Source organism: Mustela lutreola, chromosome 4 (genome assembly GCF_030435805.1).
Source record: "Mustela lutreola isolate mMusLut2 chromosome 4, mMusLut2.pri, whole genome shotgun sequence".
NCBI classification, from domain to species: Eukaryota; Metazoa; Chordata; class Mammalia; order Carnivora; family Mustelidae; genus Mustela; species Mustela lutreola.
Genome location: NC_081293.1, coordinates 180,493,753 through 180,516,582, shown reverse-complemented (window position 1 = coordinate 180,516,582; position 22,830 = coordinate 180,493,753). Strand labels below are relative to the sequence as shown.

At 36.9% G+C, this 22,830-nt stretch overlaps 1 protein-coding gene across 3 annotated transcripts in view; it reads right to left on the bottom strand.

Moving 5' to 3' along the window:
• The window catches only part of KLHDC10 (kelch domain containing 10), a 58,265-nt gene that overhangs the window by 17,597 nt on the left and 17,838 nt on the right, over window positions 1-22,830 (bottom strand). For 2 of the 3 annotated variants that reach the window (XM_059171856.1, XM_059171860.1), the window contains exon 2: window positions 9,822-9,908. The exons of the other annotated variant lie outside the window; for it this stretch is intronic. In XM_059171856.1, the coding sequence (XP_059027839.1) occupies window positions 9,822-9,908 (87 nt within the window). The remainder of the gene's footprint in view (window positions 1-9,821; window positions 9,909-22,830) is intronic. 3 annotated transcript variants of the gene reach the window in all.

Sequence of the window (22,830 nt, the reverse complement as noted above, 5' to 3'; positions counted from 1 at the left end):
GTAAATCAGACTCTGGTGTTAATTTTATCCATTCCTTCTAGTGTTAATAGTGGTAATTTCCTATTTTGGATACTTGTTCTGCAGTCAAAGAGAATATTTGTTTTCCAGGAACACTAAAGTATTTAGGAGTAACAGGGTATCATGTCTATAGCTTACCCTCAAACGACTCAAACAAAAGCAATATACATGTGTATACATATACATGTGTCATATATGCATAGAAAGAGGGGGTAAAAAGGGAGAGGAGAGAAGAGGGAAGAAAAGAGAGGGAACAGGATCAAGCAAATGTGATCAAATGTTAACATTTGGAGAATCTGGGCAAATGGTAGAGAATTTTTTTACCATTCTTGTTGCTTCTCTGTTGAGTCATGAAGGAACCTAGTTTCTAGCCATTTATCCTCATCTTTTTTAATAACCATCAGTATAGATTGTTTTCTTGTTTTTTAATTTTTAAGTACTTTATAATTTTCCATACAATGGTGAATGCTTATCTCTTTTGTTCTATTTTTTAATTGGTTGTTGTTAATATATACAGAAATAATTTATCTTTGCAAGTTCAAATTTTATCCAGTCAACTGTCTGAATTCTGGTATTAGTTATCATTAATTATCTCAGATTTTACAGTAGACAATCATGTACATGTTATTAATGACAACTTTCAGCTCTTTCTTTCCAATACATGTACTTTTATGTTTTTCTTTGTCTTCTATGGTATTATTGCACTTTCTCTAAAAGTGCAATAACCTCTAGAACAAGGTTGAAGAGTGGAGATGATAGTGGGCATTTTGTCTCTCTTTTTTTTTTTAATTAAAAGATTTTATTTATTTATTTGACAGAGATAGATCACAAGTAGGCGGGGGGGGGGGGGAGCAGGCTCCATGCTGAGCAGAGAGCCCGATGTGGGGCTCGATCCCAGAACCCTGGGATCATGACGCGAGCTCAAAGCAGAGTCCTTAACCCACTGAGCCACCCAGGCGCCCCTCTCTCTCTTTTTTTTTTTTTTTAAAAGATTTTATTTATTTATTTGACATACAGAGATCACAAGTAGGCAGAGAGGCAGGCAGAGAGAGAGAGAAGGGGAAGCAGGCTCCCTAGCGAGCAGAGAGCCTGATGTGGGGCTCTATCCCAGGACCCTGAGATCATGACCTGAGCCGAAGGCAGAGGCTTTAACCCACCGAGCCACCCAGGCCGTGGGCATTTTGTCTTACTTTCATTTTAAATTGGTAATGTTTCACCATAATGTATAATATTTGCAATTGGTTTCTTACACATAGCCTATACAATAAAATAAATTTTCCTTTATTCTTGGCTGCCTGCCAATTTTTTCCTTACCAGGAATGGGTATTTTTTTTTAATTAAATTTTTATTGAAATGGAAAATACAGAAAACTGCATATAAGAGTATAGCTTGGTGCATTTTAACAAAATGAACACACTGAGAATCAAATTTTTTTTAAGATTTTATTTATTTATTTGACAGAGAGAGATCACAAGTAGGCATAGAGGCAGGCAGAGAGAGAGAGAGGAAGAAGCAGGCTCCCTGCTGAGCAGAGAGCCCGATGCGGGACTCGATCCCAGGACCCTGAGATCATGACCTGAGCCAAAGGCAGCGGCCCAACCCACTGAGCCACCCAGGCGCCCTGAGAATCAAATTTTATTCAACTTTTTTGATATCAAGAAAATCTTGTTCGTTTTTGACTTTTCTGATTTGGCTGAAATAATTAAGCTTTCTTATTTTTCTTTCCTTTTCTCCTAGGAAGATCTATGTCCCATTACCTCTAATATTTTTTTTAAACCAATAAACTTGTGGCACCTGGGTGGCTCAGTCAGTTAAAGAGCCGATTCTTCATTTCAGCTCAGGTTATGATTTCAGGGCCCTGGGATCAAGCCTTGGCTTTCCAGCTCCTCTCTTAGCAGGGAGTCCACCTGAGGATTCTCTGTCTTCCTTTGCTCCTCTGCCACTCGCAAGCACACATGACTTCCCTCTCTTTCTCTTTAATAAATCTTTTTAAAAACCATAAACTTTTGTTTTCCTAACAATATTAAGAATAAACCACATATAGGCGCAACTGGGTGGGTCAGTCGGTTAAGCGACTGACCTGTGATTTCTGCTCAGGTCATCATCTCACGGTGTTGAAATCAATCCCCTCCCTGGGGCTCCTGGGGCTCCATGCTGGGCTGTGGAGCCTGCTTAAGATTCTCTCTCTCCCTCTACCCCTCTCCACCTTCCCCCCAGGTTCCCGAACTCACATCCTCTTCTCTCTCAAAAAATAAATGAACAAGTCAAGCAACAAACCAACTACACACGGAAAGAAACTTGGCTATTAACAGTGATTGCTTCTGGAGAGGGGAATAAAGTGAAGAGTAAAGATGTGAAAGGGTGCATTTTAACTTAACATTGTGGTGAAATATAACACATGTACAGGAACACATCTAACTATAAATGTATAGCTGAACATATTACAAAAAAGGCAATCACCACTCAGGTCAAAATACTGAATACTGCCAGCACCCAGATGCCCCCTTACCTGCTCCTTTTGGCCCCAACTCCCTGCAACCCACCTCTTTCACTTCTAGAGGAAGAACACATTCCCTATTTTTATGGCAATCATAAAACTTGCTTTCTTTTAATAGCTTTATCATACCTAATTTGTGTCCCTAAACAATATTGTTTATTTTGGCCTAGTTTTGAAGTGTATTTTAGTAGAATGATATCGTATATATTCTTTCTGGGCTCTATCATTCATAACTATGTTTCTGAGATTCATTCATGTTGTTGGGAATGAAGTGGTCTGTTCATTTCCATTGTCAAATAGTATTTCTTTGTATGAATATATACCACGATTTATCCATTCTACGTTGCATGAATAGACATTTGGGCTGTTTCAAATTAGTGACTCTTAATGCTGCTATAAATATTTTTGTACATGTTTTCAGGTGCACAGGGACCTACATTTGTTGGCTATAAAATCCAGAAAGGTAATTTGTGAGTCCCAATATATGGAAATCTTTACCTTTGCTAGAAAAGTTCAAACTGCTTACAAAATACTTATTATTGGTATTGTCAATCTTTTTAATTAGGCAATTCCTATCCATTTGTATACCTGTTTCATTGTGGTTTTAATAGGCATTTGTCTCATTACTAATGAGACTGGGCACCTTTTCCTGTTTTCTGGTCAACTAGATATTGAGATGTCTTTTTCTTACTAATCTGTTCAAATTTGTTATATACAGATAAGGACATTCATTTTTCACTCTATGTATTTCCATATTATTTGAATTTAAATAAGCCCATATTACACCTGTAAATTCTGAAACAAAAAATAAGACGATCTTAAGCAGTTTTACTTTCTCCCTATACCCCCAATTTGTTTAAATCATCTGAAATGCTGTAGAATGTTACTTATATCTATATATTCACACATATAAATACACACACATATGTATTTATATTATTCTGTATTTTTAGTTACAGAATGTTATATATATATATAAAATATACATATACACACATTTATTTCTGCATTTTTATAAATCTTTTCTTAACAATTAAACTTGGGCTTCCCAGTCCCTCTATTTGCATGCAACTCTTTAAGTATTACTGGTTTCTTTCCACACCATAGCTTCCTATATCCCAATCTTCCTCTTTCTTGGATTTGTTTTCATTTTACTGGGAATAGCTCTTCAAAGTAATTTTCTCAAAAAGGATATGTGTTGTAAACTTTCAGAGTTCTCATTTATTTTTACCCCCACTTAAACACTAGTGAGGGTACAGAGTTCTATACTAGTGGGTACAGAGTTCTGTTCAAAATAATTTTCTCTCAGGGGCCACCTGGGTGGCTCAGTCATTAAGCATCTGCCTTCAGCTCAGGTCACAATCCCGGGGTTCTGGGATTGAGCCCTGCATCAGGCTCCCTGCTCGGAGGGAAGTCTGATTCTCCCTTTCCCACTCCCCCTGCTTGTGTTCCCTCTCTGTCAAATAAACAAATAAAATCTTTAAAAAATAGTAAGTTTCTCTCAGAACACCAAAGGTCCTTATCTTCTAGCAAATTGTGTTGCAGGTGAGAAATCCAACACCAGTCTGATTCTTGGTCTTAGACTAAGAAAATGTAAACAATTTTCTGTCCTTAGAATCATAAGGAGTTCACCAATGTATAGATAGATGCTTTTGTTTTTGTGTTCTTCCTGCCTCTTCCTTGGTGGGCCCTTTATACTTGAAAAGTTAGTCTTTCTTCAGTATAGGGAAATACTCTGTGTTCCTTATTTTCCCCTTCCACCATCTGATCTTTCCTTCTGTAATCCCATGATATGGATAGTGGAACACTTAGATTTATTCTCAAAGTATGAATTTCTCTCATGTATTTTCTCTTTTGGTCTTCTTGCTTTATGGTCTCTATATTGCCTCTTTCTTACTTTCCTTAGAATTGGTCTTAAGCTTTCTTTTAATACTCAAACTGCAACTTTTGGTCAGCAATCATGACTTCAACACAGAAATAATTCATTTTTTTTAAAAAGATTTTATTTATTTGTTTGACAGAGAGGTCACAAGCAGGCAGAGAGAGAAGGGGAAGCAGGCTCCCTGCTGAGTAGAGAGCCCAATGTGGAGCTTGATCCCAGGACCCTGAGATCATGACCTGAGCCGAAGGCAGAGGCTTAACCCACTGAGCCACCCAGGTGCCCCCATAAATAATTCTTTAATCACTCACTTTTCTCCACGGTTTTTTATTTATGGGCCCAATTCACTCTTGATTCTGAGGAAATCTCCTATGATCAGATCTTAAAGTTCCATCCTGCTTCCTCCTGTCCTGCTTCCCCAATGGTCAGTTATTTCATTTGTTCATCTTAGTCATCCCTTTTTCAAATCTAATCTCCCTCAGATGTCTGATGGACCTTGATTATTTATATTAATAAATGAAGGATGACATTGGTTGGTAATTGTGAGAGACAAGGATTTCCTCAACAGTTGTAGCACTTTGTCTTCACACCTCCAAATGGGAGGTCCCTCTCATGGTGGGCCTCTGCAGGTAGGTGGTAGACTGACAGACAGGTTGCCCTTTAGGAGGAGAGAAAAGGTGAGGAGCTTTGCCTTGGTATTGCCCGAATGAGAAAGGCTGTGTTTCGATGGTATGGTCCTTTAATGTACACCGCATCTTGATGGAGCTCCCTTTCTTTTCCTGTCCCTGTTCCACCTCCCTCATCCAAAGTTCTGCTTTGTGCCCCTACTCTCTCTCCAATCCCAGTCCATGTGAACACAGCCTGCTCAACCTTCCCCAGGGCAAATCCCCTAACTCTGCCTGAGCAGCTGTCCTCATAGCTGTATCCTAGGAACTAATGCTCTTGCCAAAGCTCTTTGTGTGAAGAGAGAGGAGTAAGGGAAATAACTGTTTTGGAGGAAGACCCTTAATTTGCCTTGATGTTCCACTTTTCCTATACCTGCTCCCTATTCCCATACTTGCTGACACTGGGCCTGGAGTTTCAGGAAAGAGGCCCTACTAAGAATTCTCTGACTTGCAGCGTGCAGCAGGAACACCTACTTTGGGTTCCATTTTGTTCTGTTCTGGTTTCTCAATCAATATAATTCCAACTGCTTTCTATTGCCCTGAAATTCCTTAGACTTTCTGGCATTATAAAATAATAATGAAAGTAGCTAAGATTAATTCAACATTGGATAAATGTAAAAACTCAAAGTGCTTTGCACATAATATCTCTCTTGATCTCACAGTAACCCTAGGAGGCAGGTACTACCATCATCATCCTTATTTTACAGATGAGGAAATTGAAGACAAAAAAAAAAAAAAGGAGTAAGGAACTTGCCCAAAGCCACACAGTTGGTAAACAGTAGAGCCTGGATTCAGACATAGATAATCTGGCTTCAAAGCTTTCCTTTTCTACAATTATGATTTGTTATTCTTCTTATGTTTACTTTGTCTTTTGCAATGATATTAAGACGCATGGAAACATAAATGGGTACATTTAGGCCATCATTTTGTAATGGAAACCCATTGTTTTTATTTTACCAGTATTGTTTCACACCACACTTTTAATTGCTTTATGAGAAATGAGAAATAGCTTTAAGAGAAAATGCAGGATCTCGTGAAGGAATCCAGTGACAGAAAATGAGCCCTTTGAAACTATTTAAATCAGAATGAACAGAGGTAATGTACTGGATTCCCAAAATGAGTCTTAAAAGTGGCAATTTCAAAAGCATAGATTCTTTTTAATCTAAGAAAACAATAAACATCAGCATTTTTGTGTTCTCAACAACTCATTAGCTTACTGTCACACCACCAAGAGAAGTTGAGAACATATGAAAATTTTAGTCCCATCCTATTCCCTCACAGGGGCCTTTTAAATAATTGAGTTGGGAGATGCCTGGGTGGCTCAGTAGGTTAAGCAACTGCCTTCAGCTCAGGTCATGATCCTGGAGTCCCAGGATGGAGTCCCACATCAGGCTTCCCGTCTGCTTCTCACTCTGACCTCTCCCTGCTCTCTCTTTTTTTTTTTTTTTTTTTAACCTCTCCCTTCTCATGTGCTCTCTCTCCCTCAATCTCTCTCTCTCTAATAAATAAATAAATCTTTAAGAAAAAAATTCAGTTGGACTGAAATAGACATGATATACCTACCACAGGTGCTGTGCTACAGACTGGAGATAAAGAAATGAAAGGCACTGTCCCACTACCCCTGCCCTTACAGAGCTTACAGTCTAACGGCAGGCATGGACAAGGAAACCAACAACTGTAATTCAGTGTGATAAGTGCTATGATACAGGCAGGTACACCAAGGGTGGGATCAGAACAGAGACAGGCCTTCCAAGGAGATTTCCCTGGAAATAACTCTTACACTGAGGGTTCAAGGATACATTATTATTGGTTTGAGGAGATTGTAAACTGAATGTATCATGTTTTCTCTCAAATCTGCCCCACTATCCACCTATATAACACATTTAAAGAGCACAACGGTCTACACAGAACACTCCTCCTCTTCAATATTAGCCAAATCAATCAAGTCTCATCAAATTCTTCTCTCTTATATTTAAAATCAATTCCCTACCCTCTGCCTTCGCTGCAGCCTCTATCACTGCTCACCTTGATAACTAAAATAACCTCATAGCTGATCTTTCTGTTAAATCTCTTCACTGGTTAAAAAAACAAAATAATTCTGAAAACTCCCCTTGGGTGGTACCCCCACCACTTGATCTGGGCCTTCTCCAGTTTCTTGTTGATCTGGGACTTCTCCGGCTTCTTCTCTCCATACTCTTTCCCACTATGCTGAACTCCCTACAGTTCTCTGAGAGTCTGTGTGCCATTTTGCCTAACTGCCTTTACTTAAGCTGTGTGGTCCCCATGATTGAGATGTTCTAACCCTCCCTTGCTCATTAACACCTACTCAGCCTTTAAGTTCATCTCCTCTGAAGTCATCCTGCTGGCCACTCCTCTCCTTGCTCCCCACAAGTTGAGTCAGGTTCCTCTTTTGTGTAATCCCATACCATACCCCCTCATCAGGACACTTATCACAAAGAATTGCACTCAAATTATTTTCTGTAATTGCTCCTTTATCTGATTCTCTACTATCTAGATATTGAGCTAGTACACTGCCTGTTGCACAGGAGGCAATCAAGAAATACTAAAAGAATGAAAGAATGAACGAACGAACGAAGAGAATTAAGTCTGTGAAAGCTGATGAGAGAACCAAAGGAGATAATGGAGAGAAGGACAGAACGTTGCAGTAATACCCACCTCTAGTGGGTAGGAAGTAAGAAGCTAGTGAGGGAAACAGAATGAACAATCAAAGAGAAGAAGAAAACATCTAGGATTGTACAGTAAAGTAACCCAAAAGAAGAAGGAAATTTAAGAGGTGCAGGTGGTCAACAGCATCAAACACTACAAACAGGTCAAAGAAGGCGAGAACTAAGACAAGACCACTGACTTAGAGGCAGTCACTGGTGACTGATGATGGTGATGCTGGGTTTACCCTCGCCTCCCTCAGCACTGGCAGAGACATCTTCCTCAGCCATTGTTGGAGGCAAGTTAGGGCTAACAAAATAATCAAAGGTGTGCAACTTACCTGTGCTAATCTCTTTTTTCCATTATTAAAAAATTGAAAAACAGAATATTCAAAAGAAAATAACATCTCACAACCAGATAATGATGCTATTTCACTGCTTTCTTTGTTTTTTTACATTTATAGTTGTACAAAATTGGTACTACATTAAATTCTACATCCTAATTAAACAATTTCTTAATTGTACTTAAATTTAGTCAGCCTGAGTTAGCTTTCTCATTGTAAAACAATAAATTAGCATTCTAGTTCATAAATGGGAAAAAAAATTATAGAATTTGATGTGCCTGCTTGGCCATGTATGCACAATGGTTCATGTCACATAATACTAAAATTATATCTTCTTAATTTGTATCAATAAAATTATTATTTATTCTAAAAGCTAACACACTACCCTAAGTATCTTATCCTGACCCATTTAGTCTAGATTTTATTCTTTCCATGCTGTGGAACATGGTGCTAGAAATAGATTAGGTACTAGATATAGAACATCTCTAGCAGCTGAAGACTTTTTTTTAAATAATCTTCAGTTAAAATTAGACATAGTGGTTTATAATTTAATGAAGTCTAAAGTACATTAAGCATACTTGTCTGACAATTTGTTATATCTAGAAAAAATAGCGTGAACCAATTTTCAACCCTCGTTTCAGATTTTTTTTTTCCAGTGTACAGTATGTTTTGGTGGAAAAAATAAGAAATAGAAGGAATGCAACATTTCTAAAAGTGAGAATTACTAGGTCAAAGGATGTCACCATTTTTAGTTTTTTTTTACATTATATTGCCAAACTGAATCCAGATAAGCTGTGTTAAATGTTCACTTCCCTCAGCATATGAGCTTCATATCCCCATACCCTTGCCAACACTGGGTATTCTTATTTTTAGTCTTCAGCAACCTCATAGGTGAAAATGATATCTTATTATTTTAAGTATCATGTTTATATAATAGTAAAACTGAGTATTTGCTCATAGTTATTGACTATGCATTGATTTTTATGTCCTTTTACCTATTTTTCTAGTAGGCATTTATTTGCTTTTTAAACTGTCGATTTATATATAGCATATAGTATATATAATAGTAAAACTGAGTATTTACTCATAGTTCTTGATTATGAATTGATTATTCATGTCCTTTTACCTATTTTTCTAGTGGGCATTTATTTGCTTTTTAAACTATTGATTTATAAGAGCTCTTTGTATATTCATGATAGTAACCATTTGTTAAAAATAGTACCCTCTTTAATTTATCTTATTTATTTATCTTATTTATTTATTTATTTATTTATTTTTAAGTTTGTTGAATACACTGCAAGGGAATGGTGGGCAGGACAGCAAAGGAGAGACTGTCTGCCATTATTTATAGTTTTTGACGTAAGAGGTTTTAAATTTTATATAATCAAACAAATTAATCTTTATTTCTTCCTCAGAATATTTAGAAAATTCTTTCCCACACCCATATTTTACAGAATATTCACTCAAAGTTCTTTCTCATACGGTTACAGTAGAATAATACTGATGTCAGTTAGATGATTTATTTCCACCATCTACAATCTAATACACATTGACTCTAACTCCCTAAAACTTATAATTACAATTCCAACAGTGGTCAACATGAAACACAAGTTTAAAATTAAGCTCTAGACTTTTCTTACTCCAATTTTAGCTGTTTAGACAATTTTTTAAAACCGGATATTTGAGTTTAGAAAATTCAAAGCTCCCTTTACCCCATCCACACGAAGCAGAGATCTCTTGCTAGTTATCACCCACCTCTCAAAAACCTGTTAGGGATCCTTATGATGGGACAGGACTGAATGAAGCGCCTCCTAACTGGGTCCCATCGTATTTTCTTCTTACCTGTCACCACAATTATCAGCAATCAGTCAGACACATACAACACATGGCAAATAATACATAGTTACTGTAGTTATAAAGACAGAAAAACAGGAAACAAAACAATACTTGAATACAGAAAGAAGTGATGTAAAGTAGCATTTAACCCTGTTTTGGAAGTCAAAACAAAATTAAATTAATATATAAGCAGTGATGAAGGTATTCAACTCATCCCCAAAGAATACGAACAACATGTACACCATTTTTCAGAATTCTGGTTCAACAGTACATGCATTCAATAATCACCAATGCCATCTTGTGGCAAAAATTCACCAGGAGCTTTACAAACAGATTAGAAATTATGACATTTTGAAAAATCAGTGAATGTCAAAAAAGCAGCTCTGGTTAAAATTAATTTGGCATAATGTCGGCTTCTGTTTCCTTCCAGGTTTGGTATTCTTTTATCAGTTAAATGGTTAAGAGGATAAAGCAATGGGCACCATTCTTTGCATATGAAATAAGCTGATTAAAATGTTATGGTGACAACCAAATAAAGCAAACATTTAATATCTTGGCACTTCCACTGGGGGAGAGAAAAAAGGAAATTCATCTGCCTTCCCAGGAAGCAAAGCAGCTCCATATTAATCCCAATTAAAATTTGCTTTCTTATAATATAGTAGAAAAATATAAAGCATTATTGAACCGGTAAATGGGATAATTTTGTCTCTTTCCGAAGTTTGATAGCTCCCAAAGATAGCTTTAACTGGCAATACAATTAACGTATGTATAGAGTTTAAAGTTTACCACGAGATTCCACACAAATTACCTCATTTGATCCTCACAACAATCCTATATGGATTCAACAGTCATTTCATTAAGCATCTGCTATGCCTTGAACCCTAGCCAAGGCCTTAGGGTAGTGCAAAAAGGAGATGACTCCTACCCTCAACAGCTCTTGATCTTGTGAGGAAGGCAGATGTCTAAACAAATAATTATATTACAGTGAAGTAACTGCCGTAACAGTAGCCATAAAAACACTTTGAGGAAGATATTATCATCTTCATTTTATAAGTCAAAAAGCCAAAGGAAAATTAAGTGACTTAATGCCTGACCCAGAATCCAAGCACAGCGGGCCGGACTTTAAAACCAGCCTTCTATTGACTTTGAAAACAAAAACAAAAACCAGCCTTTTATCCACTATACTATACCACACTTACCCTGTCTCAAATTCCTTAGAAAGTGTACAGCTTTTGGGTTTGGCAACTGAAAATACATTTAGATGTTTATCAGCAAGGTCTGGTTTGTCTACTATTGTACTTGTACATAGAGACACACAGTGTGTAATGAAATCGCATTACTGGTGCATATGTACTTATTATTGTGGAGAGGACAGACTCCTTGGCAAGGGAAAGAAGTATTCATTTTTACAAAAGGGTTATCTTTTAATCGTCCAAGTCTTTTAAAACAGCAATGCCCAAATGTTGGTCTACAGACTACTGCTAGGCTAGGATAAAGACTGACCAGCCCAAAACAAAATGAGAAAAAAAGTGGACAAGGCAATGTTTTGTTTTGGTTTTTTAAAAGGTAAAATGTTCCATTTAAAGGCCTGTCCTTTTTTTCAGGGATTGGGAATTTTGTGTTAGTAAATATGCTTTATTTTATGAAATGAAGGTGATAGGAAATGCATAGTTGGTTTTGGTTTTATCATTCTTTCTTGGAAAAATAGAAAATTTACAAGTCTATGTGTAGCCCCAAAATACATATATTTTTAAAATTACAAGTTAATGACATCCAAAATCTGAAGAACCACAGCTTTAAATCAACACAATTTTTGTTGATTAACTCCTAAGTCCAACATTGTAAACCATACTGTCAAAGGATACATAAAATTTATGAAAAACTTCCCCTGACCTCAAGAAGCTTATATTCAAATTAGGGAGACAAGACAGACACATAAAACAGTTAGATAGCAATACAAGACAGAATATAACAAGTGATTAGCTTAAATTTTGACATTTTTATGTATCAAAAGTGTTAAAATGTACATACCCTTTGACCCAGCTATTCCACTTCTAGGAATTTATTCCTAAAGAAACAATCACAGATGCATGGAAAGATGTATGGACAAAGATACTCACTATGATATTATTTATAATGGTAAAAAATTAGAAACACTTTCAATGTCCAACGATAGGGAGATGGCTAAGTAAGTATGCTAAATAAACATACTTAAATATGTTCAAATTCCATACACTAAGAAGTATATACAAGAATATTTATTAACGTGAGAAAACATTCACAATATATTGCAAACAAAAAATGCAAATACAAAATAGTACCAAAGTATGATACCATATTAGCAAAGAAAAAAGTGCTTGTATAGGTTCATGAAAAATACAGGAAGCATATACATAAAATTTTAATTGTGGTTATCTTTGGGTGGTTATTATGAGTGAGTTTTGGATTTTTCTCCTTAATGCTGGTCTTTATTTTCCAAGCTTTCCCATTGAGTAGGCATTACTTTTGGACTGGAAGAAAAATAATATCATATTACTTTTTTTTAACTGTGTTAAAAAAAATACTGTAAAGAAACATACCAAAGTGTTAACAGTGGTTATGATTAAGGTTGAGGATTACTTCCTCTTTTATAGTATCCAAAAATTCCATGATTTATTTTATAATGGAAAAAGATACAGAAATTTAGAATATTACTAAGGGAATATACTGAAAACTACTGAACCAAAGTTACAATAAAAAAATCTTTTTGATGTTTTGTCAGAGCTCTGTCAAACATCTTTGGCCTGTTTCTCTCTCAGCCACCAACATACATCTGTCATAGGCACAAACTAATGTTGACTCTACAGAGGTTAGGCCCTGGCTTCAGAACCCACGTTTTCTTCCTTTACCCGAAGACTAGAAACAGAGAGAAACTAGCAACAGAGCAACTATGTGCCTTTCTAATTTCATATAGGTACATTCCTGGTCTGAAGTTTTGTTCAATAAAGCATTGATTTTTATATATTCAAACTTCCAATCTATATTTGTGATTGCTTCTACCCTTCAAAACAAAAACAAAAAGCATAATTTCTTCAATATTTATTTTTTGCTAATGTTTATAATTTTTTTAAAGAAATCTCTATGCCCCACATGGAGCTCGAACTAAGGACCCGGAGATCAAGAGTCACATGCTCTACCAACTGAGCCAGCAGGCACCCCTATTTTTTGCTAACTTTTAATTTTTTTTCCTTTCTATTAAATTTACTTCTTTATAAATATGACATAGGCATTAACAGAAATAAGGGGGTAGGCTGAGCACACTCCCCTTTCTCCAAAGGCCAGCAAATAACACAGAAGCGATTTTTAAAAAAAAAAAATCCATAATCAAAAGAAGAAATGTTTTGGGACGCCTGGGTGGCTCAGTTGGTTGGACGACTGCCTTCGGCTCAGGTCATGATCCTGGAGTCCCGGGATCGAGTCCCGCATCGGACTCCCAGCTCCATGGGGAGTCTGCTTCTCTCTCTGACCTTCTCCTCGTTCATGCTCTCTCTCACGGTCTCTCTCTCAAGTAAATAAATAAAATCTTTAAAAAAAAAAAAAAAAAAAAAAAAAAAAAAGAAGAAATGTTTTTTGGTGGACTAACAGTATGAGGAATCGCTGAAATACAAAAACATGGTCCTATACACCTAGAGTAGAGGGCTACTGCAAGTGGTCAGAACAGCCCCAGAGGTGGGAAACAGCAGGAAGAACTGAAACAACTTTCAGAATTTACAGGTTAGGGGGGTAGCACAGAAGTTACAAAGCAGATCAGCCTCTCCCCCATTTACCTCTTTGGGATAAACATTGTAGAATAGAGAGAGGCATTCCCAGATGGGAATAGTGGCATCAAACAAGACTGGTGTCACTCTCCAGGTAGGAACAAGGAGTATAAACACTGGATCAGAGAGATAAGACAGAACCCTGGATGGATACTGACTTCCAGGTAGAAGAGGAGACACTACTACAAAGAAGACTAGCAATGGTACACTCCATCCCATTCCAACTCTACCCACTATCAGCAGAGACCTGCTGCAGTAATAGATGTAACATTTACTGGAAGGCTAACAAGGACTCTCAAACAAAGATAAATGAGTATAAAACCAAGATTCCAACATAAAAAGGAGGCATGAATGTGACAAATAGAACTCACATCCAAAGAGAGTTGACAGGTTAAATAGGGTAAGACCTTAGATCAAGTACAATTAATATCCTCAGAGATATGCAAGATAATAATATATTTATTTAAAAAAGAAATCAATTGGACAGAAATTAATTTTTGATCACTTAACTAAAACACTTAAGAACTGAAAAGATATAGTTAACGAACAAACTAAATTGGTACAATGAAAGATGGAGCCAATAAATTCACAATAGAGTACAGAAGGAAAAAGAAGTAGAAAGTATTTCACAAAGTTAAGATATAAAAGATTTAAGCAATTTCAACCAAAATCCCAATTGCCTTTTTTCCAGAAATGGACAAGCTAATCGTAAACTTCATATGGTAATTCAAGGAACCCAGAAAACCAAAACAATCTTGAAAAATAACTAAATTGGAAGACTCACGATTTCTGACTTCAAAACTTACTACAAAGATACAGTATTCAAACCGGTTTAGTGCTGGCATAAGGATGGACATATAGATCAATGGAATAGAATTTATTTTTAAAGATTTTATTTATTTATTTGACAGAGAGAGACACACAGAGAGAGAGGGAACACAGCAGAGGGAGTGGGAGAGTGAGGAGCAAGCTTCCCGCTGAGCAGGGAGCCCAATATAGGGCTCGATCCCAGGACCCTGGGATCATAACCTGAGCTGAAGGCAGACGCTTAACAACTGAGCCACCCAGGTGCCCCAATGGAATAGAATTTTTGACAAAGGTGGTAAGACTACTCAATGGGGAAGAACAGTCTTTTCAACTGATGGTCCAGATACCTACTCAAACTCTCAATTGTGAGAGTGAAATTAAGATACCTTTTAATGTACAAGAACACAAAAATTTTGTTTCCCTCAGATTTCTGGTGAAAGAATTACTCAAAGGTATATATCTGGAGCTAAAAAAAACTAATCCAGAAACACTAAACAAGGTATAAGAAAAGGGTAAGGAGAAAAACTAGTAAGGCCTTAAAGTTAAGTGCTGATTGGAAAAAGAACAAAACACGATTTACTAATTTTCAAAAAACTACAATCTCAGGTGATATTGACGGGAATAATTGTGAGGGTAAGAAAGGGAATGCGGGAAGGGAAACAAAAGAATGATGAAGTCTTACCCTTGTTCAGAAGAAAGATATAGAAAGTGATTAATATAGACATTGATAGAAAAATACAGATTTGAGCATTGTGCAAAAAAATTTAAGAGTACTAGATGGCTTCACTCCAAACACTGAAGGAAGATATAATACTTATCTTATACAAATGCTTTCAGAGAATAAAGAAACTCATGTGTGAGACTAATAGAACCTTGATATCCAAATCTGATAAAGACATTAAAAATAACTACAGGTCAACATCCCTTATAAATGGGCACAAAACTTTGAAACAAAAGGTTACCAAGTAAAATCAAAGTTATATAAAAAGGATAATACATCAGGATCTAGTGAAATTTATTCCAAGAATATAAGACCGATTTAACATTAAAAAATCAGTATAATTCACCACACTAACAGAATAAGGAGAAAAACCATATCATCATATCAATCAATGTAGAAAAAGCATTTGATAAAATTTAACATCCAGCAAACTGGAAAAAAAGAAACCTATGCTCACACAAAAACCTGTACACAAATATTTGTAGTAGCTTCATCAAGAATAACCAACATCTGGAAACAGATAACCTTTCAATGAATGAGTGGTATAACTGTGATATATGCATACCATGGCATAATACTCAGTATTAATGAGCTACTGATCTGTGAACAACTTGGATGGCTCCCAAGGGAATTGTGGTGAATGAAAAAAGTCAATGACAAAAGGTTACATATTGTAGGATTCCATTTACATTACATTCTTGAAGTGACAAAATTTAGAGATGGAAAACAGATTAGTGTTGCCAGGGGCTTACCAGCGGAAGTAGCTGTGAGTATAAAAGGATGATTCAAGGGTTCATTGCGACAGATCTGTTCTATATCTTGACTAGGTGGTCACACAAACCTACACAAGTGATAAAATTGCCTAGAACTCAATACAAACATACATACAAATAAATGCATGTAAAACTAATGAAATCAAAGTAAGGTCAGTGGGTGGTATCAATGTTAACTCTCTGGTTGTGTTATATACGATAGTAACAAGATGTTATCATTTGGGGAAACTAGATGAAGGGTAAATGAAGCATTCTATATTATTTCTTATAACTACATTTGAGTCTATAATATCTCAAAGTAAAAAGCATAAAAAATTTAAAATATGAAAAAAACTGTGTTGATATGAGACAGACTACATTCAAAATGCTATGTCTGAAACAATTACAAATATTCTAACAAACAGAACTATTCAACATGACCTAAAAATTCTGATTTAGATGACTATGCCACACGGTATGTTCCTAATGCTTTATACAATTCAGTGTCATTTCAAAAGAGAAGCAAATTAATACTGTATTCAGAATCACAGTTGTGTAGATTGCTCACTTCATAAGAGAGCTTCAGGCCAAGTGACTAAGTGGGGCTGAAATCCAGCCTCCATTCTACTCTCCAATGCACCTAAAGGACTATGTTTACCTAAAAGAGGCATTTTTACTTATTTACTTAATTTTAAGATTTTTTTTTCAATTTGTAAGTAATCTCTACACCCAATGTGACACTCAAACTCACAACCCCAAGATCAAGAGTCAATCTCCCCCAACTAAGCCAGCCAGGCATGCCTGGAAGAGGCATTTTTAAATAATTTGCACAACGGCACACTTCGGGCTAGCAGTGACCTACCCGTTAAGTAAATCACTTTCTTTTGCACTTCAGGAAAATTACTGAGAATCTATTCCTAGGCACTTTAAGTTTTTGCCTTTCAAAGCAAGAAGATCTGAAACCATATCTTAGTTCTGTTGTTTTGGTGGAATATAGAGTGTTCTTTAGGAGGTTTTGGTTCTGTCTCAAATCCTTTTTGAAACAAAGTGGTATATAGATCAATACAAACCAAAATATAAATTAGAGTGCTATACTGTACTGTATCATAGCATTTTACACATATATACATATATATGTTTGTGTGTGGTATAAAAACAACTGCATTCCCTTAATAATAATACTATTCTAAGAACTCATTTAATCCTTGCCACAACTCTGAGATAGATAATATTATGACTCCCAATTTATAGATGAGGAAACCAAGAAACGGAGAGATAAAGTAATTTTCCCAACGTCACTTAGCTAAGCAGATAAAAAATCTGGGATGCAAACCCATACAGTTTAGATCTAAATCACTCTTTAAATTTTTTTAAGGATTTTACTTATTTATTTGAGGAAGAGAGAGAGAGCGCGCGTGCATGAGACAGGAGAAGTTCAGAAGGAGAAGCAGACACCCCACGGAGCTAGGAGCCTGATGCAGGACTCGATCCCAAGTCTCCGGGATCATGACCTGAGCCAAAGGCAGTCGCCTAACCAACTGAGCCATCCAGCAGGTGCCCTCTTTAAATGTTTTTTTACATTTTATTTATTTAAGTAATCTCTACACCCAATGTGGGGCCTGACTCATAACCCTGACATCAAGCGTCATATGGCTTCCAACTGAGCCAGCCGGGTGCCCCTATATCGAAATCATTCTTAACCACTCTGTATTAATGCCCTTAGTCATAATTCAACTCAGCACCCGAGAAATGCATCTAATAGAGGCACTTGATAAGTACTTGTTGAATGAATGAATGAATATTAAAGCAACAATTCTCAACTAAAAGTACATTCTCCCAACCTTCCAAAGAATTTGCTCTCCTTTCCCAAGACCTTGGTATTCTCTCCCATTATCCCATCATATTGCCACCTTATTAAAATAAAAACCACAGCAAATCACTTTATTTCCCAACCCTTGGGTTTTTAGGAGTCAGTTATGTATGAAACTGTATGAAACATGTAGTCTGATTCTTTTAAGGGTGTGAGCAGCTATTGACTGCTTACTGGCTTACACAGGAATGTATCTTTACAGAGCTACAATATATTGTTTTAAAGATTTATTTATTTATTTGAGAAGGAGAGAGAGCAAGCACAGGTGGGACAAAGGGAGAGAGAGAATCTCAAGCAGACTCCCCACTAGCACAGAGCTGATGTGGGGCTCACTATCAGGACCCTGAGATCCAGACCTGAGCTAAAACCTAGAGTTGGACCCTTAACAGACTGTGCCACCCAGGCACCTAAGGGGAGTTGCAATATTGAGGCAAAAGCACCTATATGTTCCCCCAGATATCAGATATGTTATATTGCCTGTCTTTAAACCATTTACTTATCTATTTATTCAAAGCATTCTTTTTTCCTCAGATTTTTAAAAAGTTTTATTTATTTAATCTCTACACCCAATGCTGGGCTTGAACTCCGGACCTCAAGATCAAGAGTCATACATTCCACCAACTAAGCCAGCCTAGAGCTCCTTTTTATTTAAAACATTCTGTTTTCATATATATCTCTGTTTATATATAAGCCAACACTAAGGGAGGAATAAATGGTTAAATGAATAAAAATCCTGGTTCTTGGGGTGCTTGGGTGGCTCAGTGGGTTAAAGCCTCTGCCTTTGGCTCAGGTCAAGATCCCAGGGTCCGGGGCGCCTAGGTGGCTCAGTTGGTTGAGCGACTGCCTTCGGTTCAGGTCATGATCCCGGAGTCCTGGGATCGAGTCCCGTATCGGGATCCTGGCTCCGTGGGGAGTCTGCTTCTCCCTCTGACCTCCCCTCCCATGCTCCCTCTCACTGTCTCTCCCTCTCTCTCTCAAATAAATAAATAAAATCTTAAAAAAAAAAAAAAAAGATCCCAGGGTCATGGTATGAATCCCCACATGGGGCTCTCTGCTCAGGAGGGAGCCTGCTTCCCTATCTTTCTCTCTCTCTGCCTGCCTCTCTGCCTACTTGTGATCTCTGTCAAATAAATAAATAAAATCTTAAAAAAAAAAAAAAAATCCTGGCTCTTGCCATCTCTGTTGCTCACCATTTCTGTTGCTTATTAAAACATGTTCATTTTCCCCTGCTGCACCTTCATTATTTTGTTTTCTTTCACAATAGTCCCTTGTCTCTTCTGACTTTACTCCTCTGACATTTATAGCAAAATGTGTGCCTATCATAAACTTCTATAAAAGTGAAGTAATCACAGCACATTGAGAGACATCTTCAAATATTAAGAGGCTCTTTATCATTTGGTTTATGTAATTAGTTACTCAACTAAACAAAAGCCTTGTTGGTTGAGGAGTTTTGTCTTTGAGGAAGGGGGGGAAGGCACAGGAGGAATTGTACTAGGCTCCAACTGTTCCAAAATCTAGATGAGTATTGAAACCAGACAGTGTCCTTCCTTAGGACTCATAAAAACCAAATAGGCTAAAAATTTTACAGATTAAAAATTAATTAGAAAGAATAATTCATAAACTTTGTTAGATTAACATATTAAATATAACAAAAAAATCTTGGGAACACTTCTGATTTAAAACAGCACCACCACATTCTTAACATTAATGAATGCTGCCAAGGCTTTGAAATACATTTTTTAAAAGATTTTACTTATTTATTTGATAGAGAGAGACACAGTGAGAGAGGGAACAGAAGCAGGGGGAGTGAAAGAGGGAGAAGCAGGCTTCCCGCCAAGCAAGGAGCCTGACGCGGGGCTTGATCTCAGGACCCTACAATCATGACCCACGCCAAAGGCAGACGCCCAATGACTGAGCCACCCAGGAGCCCCTGAAATACGTTTTTTTAAAAGATTTTATTTATTCATTTGACAGACAGAGATCACAAGTAGACAGAGAGGCAGGCAGAGAGAGAGAGGAAGCAGGCTCCCTGCTGAGTAGAGAGCCTGATGTGGGGCTCAATCCCAGGACCCTGAGATCATGACCTGAGCCGAAGGCAGAGGCTTTAACCCACTGAGCCACCCAGGCGCCCCCTGAAATACATTTTTAAATAAAAACTTCACCCTTTTGGATCAGCTTAATCTTTTGATAGAAAAAAGTAACTACAGTATGTATATTAGATGGTCTCTAAAGCTCTAAAAATTCTACAATTCTCAATGGAATCAGAAATGCTACAAGAATCTCAAAAATAGTTCGTGAGGTGCTACAGCAATAGTTCGTGAGGTGCTGGACTTGCTGGCGCACTGCCCAACTTATTACAAACAATAAAAACAAAACCAAAAAGCAGATTACCAGGTCCATCCAGGTAGGTCTGGCATATTAATTTTGGTGGGAATCAGGTACTATTGAGACTAATAAAAATTATTGGCTCTCTTCCCCAAAAATGCACATATATACTCACAATTTTACATTTGATACAACTCCCTGAAGACCAGCCACAGACTCCAGGTTAAACTGTGAACCCCAGGTTAAAAAGTAAAAAAAAAATTCAACCCCAGAATGTTATAAATGTTTTTTCTAAAGGGTGGCCAAATGGAAGAAGAAATAGATTTACTCTATACTCCAGAAGAAGACACAACTGGGGAAAGTCATAGAACTTGCAGGTGAATTAAAAGCAAGTCTTTGTAATAATTAGAGTCAACAAATAATCTGACAGCTTTCTCCACAACACAATGGGCAGCCCATTAATCTAAGAGGTCAAAATAAGTAGACCTCTTTAAAACAGAGATTTAGGGGCACCTGCCTGGTTCAGTTCCTAGAACATCCAACTCTCGATCTTGGGGTGTGAGTTGAAGTTCCATGTTGTACACATAGTTTGCTTTTTTAAAAACCCAATACAGTAAAATAGAGATTTCTTAAAAAAAGTTTAGAGCTATTGTGGGAAGGATTCCCACACTGGATAGAAGACAGGATAAAATAATTTCTCAGGTCTTTTTCAATGTTAACATTTTATGGTTCTAAAAAGTTCTAGAAAGGGGGAAAAAGGAAAAAAATAAAAAGTTGATTTTAAAACTTTTTTTTTTTTTTTTTGCTTAAAAGGTGTTTTCTGTTTTTAAGATTAAAAAAAAAAAAAAAAAAAACACAAAGGGCGCCTGATGGCTCAGTGAGTTAAGCCGCTGCCTTCAGCTCAAGTCATGATCTTGGGGTCCTGGGATCGAGTCCCGCATCAGGTTCTCTGCTCAGCAGGAAGCCAGCTTCCCTCTCTCTCTCTGCTTGCCTCTCTGCCTGCTTGTGATCTCTGCCTGTCAAATAAATAAATAAATAAAATCTGTTATAAGTAAGTAAGTAAATTAAAAATAAATGAAATAATAAAAATTTTAAAAAAATAAATAAATAAATAACAGAAAAAACTGCCTGTATTTGCCTCTGTGTATCTGTGTCAATGTGCCGGTCTTGAAATGAAAGCCATAGCCAGAGGGCCTTTTCTTCTTAATTTAATATCACTTTTTTTTTTTAATCCCTAACAAAATTTTATTTAAAAAAACAATGAGCTGGGGCACCTAGGTGGCTCAGTTATTAAGCATCTGCCTTTGGCTCAGGTCATGATTCCAGGGACCTGGGATCGAGTCCTACATCAGGATCCCTGCTCAGCAGGAAGCCTGCTTCTCCCTCTCCTACTCCCCCTGCTTGTATTCCCTCTCTCACTGTGCCTCTCTCTGTGAAATAAATAAAATCTTTTAAAAATATATATGAATAAATAAATAATTTTTAAAAATTTTTAATGAGCTAAAATCAGTATTAAACTGTATGTCAGAGCACCTGGGTGGCTCAGTCCTTAAAGTGGCTGTCTTCAGCTCAGGTCATGATCCCAGGGTCCTGGGATCCAGCCCTGCATCAGGCTCTCTGCTCAGCAGGGAGCCTGCTTCTCCCACTCCCACTCCCCCTGCTTGTGTTCCCTCTCTTGCTATGTCTCTGTCAAATAAATAAAAAACTTTTTTTAAAAAATTGAACTGTATGTCAACTGACTAGAATATAAATAATTAAAAAATAAAATAATGAGTATGACATACATCCTACAACCCTAGAAAATAATCAGTTTCTTTATGTATAGTAATAACCCACTTAGGAGTCAGAGTATATGACTTGGTCTTTTCCTGTTTCTGGATTTCCTGCACTCTAATGAGTACCCAGTACCCAGAGAATGATCTTTCTTCCCAAAAATTATCCTTGAGGGAGAACAAGAAAGACTATGCATTGGGTGAGTGTAAATATAAGAGACTAAATATGAAAAACAGATTTGTTTTTAATCAACACACTGTGACAATTATGAACTAAAATTTTGCAACCTACCTCCCTTAAGGACCGCAAAAGATAGGTAGCGCTTTAGAAACACTGAATCCTCCCTATTTCTGCAAGTGAAACTGAGGAACCAAGCAGATAGAAATTTGAAAATTTTATAGTTAAATGAGTCTATCCAGAAATGTCATTTATCACTTTGCTACTGATTCTGTTCCCTGATTAAAATTAGAAAAGAAATCAATTTTGTAATTTATAATCTTTTTTTTTTTTAAGATTCTACCTATTTATTTGACAGACAGAGATCACAAGTAGGCAGAGAGGCAGACAGAGAAAGAGGGGGAAGCAGGCTCTCCACTGAGCAGAGAGCCTGATGCGGGGCTCGATCCCAGGACCCTGAGATCATGACCTGAGCCGAAAGCAGAGGCTTTAACCCACTGAGCCACCCAGGTGCCCCAAGAAATCAATTTTGAAGGGAAGACACAACTGCTCTTTATGAACTCACTTTCCCTTCTCGTGGGTTACCACTTTCTATTGGCAAATGCAGTGTGTTCAAAGAAAATACCCAGACTTGACCAAAGGCAATAAAAGCTGTGTTGAACCAAATCTGGCAAAAAGCAACAAAATATTCACCGAATAACAAAAT